Below are 3622 nucleotides of genomic sequence, written 5' to 3'. Positions count from 1 at the left end.
GGTTTTTTGTTTGTGTGTATTGCTAAATTAAAGTACCTTTTTATAAAAGAGCTTATGAGGTTCTCAGTGGCAGAATATAATCTGCAATAAGACGTTATTTTTTAGCAAAGCCAAAGGAAAATAAGAAGGTACAACCTGCACAGAAATGAACATTTGTGAGATATATAATGGATTTTGATTTTACAAACTTTTCCCTTCCTATTTTTTTTGTTAGCATATCAAAGCTGAATGATACAGGGCTGGCGGTCCATAAAGATGGCAGAGGCTCAAATTTTGTATCTCTATATGTAATCATGGGAAAAGAGGGATTTGTGTTTGGTCTAAACACACCATGAGAGTGAAGCGATGATCATGAGTTGTTTGTTTGGGTTTTTTTTACTGTTTTTGTTTTTCTTTTCATGTGGATGACTGTCATAATTACAAAACTTTCAATAAAAAATATATATATATAAAAAAAAAAAAATATTTTAAACGACACGTTTCTCGTGTTCTTCCTCACGAGAACAAAACTGAACACGTCACTTTGCTTCGGAATGAAGCAACAACGAAACCGCTGCCAGATCCCAAATATGAATAGACCGTAATGCTCAGGCAGAAAACCTCAGGCCTGTTATAAGAGCTCAGGCGCCAGAGTCACCTCCATCTACTCAAACTGTTGGTTACATTAGTATAGTACAGGTTATATAGATGTTGAGGGTCTGTTTGATAACCAGACTCATTTATTATCATGTTACTAAATATTTAGGCTGTGACATCACTGTGTAACCAGCCAATGACAGTTTCTCTCTGGAATCTGCCCTGCAGCATCTAAGCGTTGTTGTGACATGCACGTTGTTGCATGCAGTAGAATTAAAACCAGGAACTCATTTTTGATTCACAGCCAGGGTTGAATATCCCCTAACAGTGACACATTGGGACTGCAGGTTATTCACACTGTGGCTGTGTGGTTGGTGAACCAATGAAAGCTCTCTTCTGTCTGCAGTCTGCCCTGCAGCAACTTTAACAAGTGCCTTAAGGTGACGGCGTCCTCGGCGTACAGCACAGAGCAGCAGCAGGAAGGTGTCGGTGCAAAGCTTTGTAATCCTGAGCAGCACAAACATGGCCGGCACCAAAGCTCGTAAGTACATTTAAAACTTTTGATTTACTGTTTAGACCAACTTTCTATCATAAAATACAATCTAGATGAAAAGTAAAAAAAACAAACAAACCAAGAGCTACATGTTAAACTGAACTGTGATTGGTTATTTCTGTATCCTGTGTAGGGCTGGGTATCGTCACTGATTTCTAGAATCAATTCAATTCCGATTCACAAGGTCCCGAATCGATTCGATCCACGATTCGATTCAATTCGATTCGATTTAAATCTGGGAAATTTTGACAGTCAGAAATATTATAATTCAGATCGGTACATTTACATATTTTTGTATCTATAAAAAGGAAGCTGACACACGCAAGACTTTATCACAGGTGTGAGCGTCACAGCGAGGCCTTTGTGTCAAAGTAGCTGAAGATAAAACAGAAAAACATGAAGCTGATTTTCCTGTTCTGGATTTTATAAAAATATTCTGCAGTACATCAAAAACGAAAGAAAACCATTAATCAGCACATGAACATCACCTCTGAAGTTACAGCGGTTTTATTACAGACACGGCGTTTTGCATTTTGCATCATTTTAAAAAGTTTAAATTTGTTCAGTATTGAACGGCAGAAATTAGGTTTTCTTTTCGGAAGAATGTAAAAAAAAAAAAAGAACAGCGGCCGACAGCCTGTAAACAGCGGTAGACTTGTGCGTAACAAGCAAGGGAATAATGAAGAAAAGGAAACTGTTCTTGAAGTACAGAGAGAGAGGGAGAGAGAGCTGTGCATCGCGGTGGAAGCAAAACAGCAAAAGTCAGAGTGAATTCATGACGATGTTCATGTGAAGCGTAGTTTGGATCTTCTTTTGCTGCTGGTTCGGTCAATATTGTTTGGACATCAAACTAACAGCTTTAGAATCGGCGCATAAAGGGCGTGAACACAAAACGCCGACGGATCAGAATCAGCAGCTGTCGGCTTTCAGCCCCGACTGTGAGAAAGGCGACATCTCACTGATTCTGATCCGCGGGTCGCGCTGTGTGTCTAAGTCTTTGTGCAGAATCCGTGTACCTGCTCTCATTTACTGTCTTAGCTGTTTGGTGGTTCTTGAAATTTTGTGAGATGTCACCAGAGATTCTGGCATTTCGGGCAAAATAAATTTATATTAAAAAATCAATTCAGGATTTTAATGAATCGATTTTACGTTATCCAAGCCAGAATCGATTTTAATCGATGAATCGATTATAAAAACCCAGCCCTAGTCCTGTGTGACGGCACGGACACGCCGTCGGGGCTAAAAGCTGACAGCTCACTGACTCTGATGCTGCAGGTTTCATCAATCTGACCAACATTCACTGAAGCAGCAGCAAAAGAGGATGATGATAAACATCGTCACTCTCACTCTGACTTTGGCTGTTTTGCTTCCACCACGATAAAATCCCACTTCCTGTACAGCTCTGTCTCTATACTCACAGACCAGTTTACCATCAAATCTCTGTTTTCTGCATTATTCTCTGCTCATTATGCACCAGTCTGCTGTTGTGTTCGTGTTGATTCATGGTTTGCTTCAGTTTTTGTTCTACTGCAGAATATTTTAAGGTTATAAGAAGCCAGAACATCTGCTTCATGTGTGTCTGTTTGATCCTCAGTTACTTTGACACAAAGGCCTCTGCTGTGGCGCTCACACCTCTGATGAAGTCTCACAGTGTCAGCTTCGGTTTAATATATGGATATTAAATATGGATAAGTGCTGATAAATGAATAAATAAGATGTTTCTGACCGCCTGAGTCTGAATTCAATCAAATTGAACGCAGAAGTCGACGTCGATAGCCAGCCCTACCACGCAGAGCTGGAAACAGATTTATTTTACACAGTCTGCAGGAAAACAAAGGCTTTGATTGTTCCTGCTGAGAAAACCTGTGGTTGGTGTCAGACCTGACAATATGAAGGTACAGGTGTTCATATTGAAAGGTCACAACCCAACAATGAGCAGCTGTTGGTGTTCTGACATGAAGAAACCACACACAGACAGTAAAGTACAAACTCTACTGTTTTTACTGATCGACGCTCACTGCGGTCCACAGCCTTTACCTGATGAGTGAAACTGAGCTCAGGTGAAATCTTTTGATCCTGTTCAGCCAGTTCGACTGTCGGTTCCTGTAAGCTAGGAGCAAGCTTCCTGCATTCCCTGGAGTTTTACAGGAAAGCAGAAAATACTCCAGATACCTCAGAAGCCACAGCTCTGCATTGATGTCGTTCTTCAGCTGAATACGTTTGAGGTTCTGTTTTGGTTCTCAGTGAGGAAGAGCGTTTAGAGGAGCCCTTTCAGATGCTTTCCTTTTTAACCGAAACACACTGTGGGTTTTTCCCACCTTGGTATTTATATGCCCCACCCACAGTAGTCTTACCTGTGTCTTCTTCCACAAGTTGTCCCCACATGTCCAGTCAGTTCATCGCTCCCACACTTCAATTCAATTCAATTTTATTTATATAAATTCCTGTGTGTGGTGATGTCACGTCTCTCCTTCCTGTGTGTCGTGATGTCAC

The 3622-nt window shown here is 40.7% G+C and overlaps 1 protein-coding gene across 2 annotated transcripts in view; it reads left to right on the top strand.

The window, feature by feature from the left end:
* Positions 1 to 3622, top strand: part of LOC102302433 (GTPase IMAP family member 7) — a 28205-nt gene that overhangs the window by 807 nt on the left and 23776 nt on the right. The window contains exon 2 of one of the 2 annotated variants that reach the window (XM_005950745.2): positions 983 to 1117. In XM_005950745.2, coding sequence (XP_005950807.1) covers positions 1099 to 1117 — 19 coding nt within the window. In that variant the 5' untranslated portion in view covers positions 983 to 1098. Of the gene's footprint in view, positions 1 to 809; positions 1118 to 3622 lie in introns of those variants that run through there. The other variant, XM_014330507.2, reaches the window with a different exon arrangement.

The sequence above is a fragment of the Haplochromis burtoni genome, unplaced genomic scaffold, assembly GCF_018398535.1.
Source record: "Haplochromis burtoni strain Fernald_Lab_line unplaced genomic scaffold, NCSU_Asbu1 Contig_831, whole genome shotgun sequence".
Classification (NCBI taxonomy): Eukaryota; Metazoa; Chordata; class Actinopteri; order Cichliformes; family Cichlidae; genus Haplochromis; species Haplochromis burtoni.
This window is presented reverse-complemented; position numbering and strand designations above follow the sequence as displayed.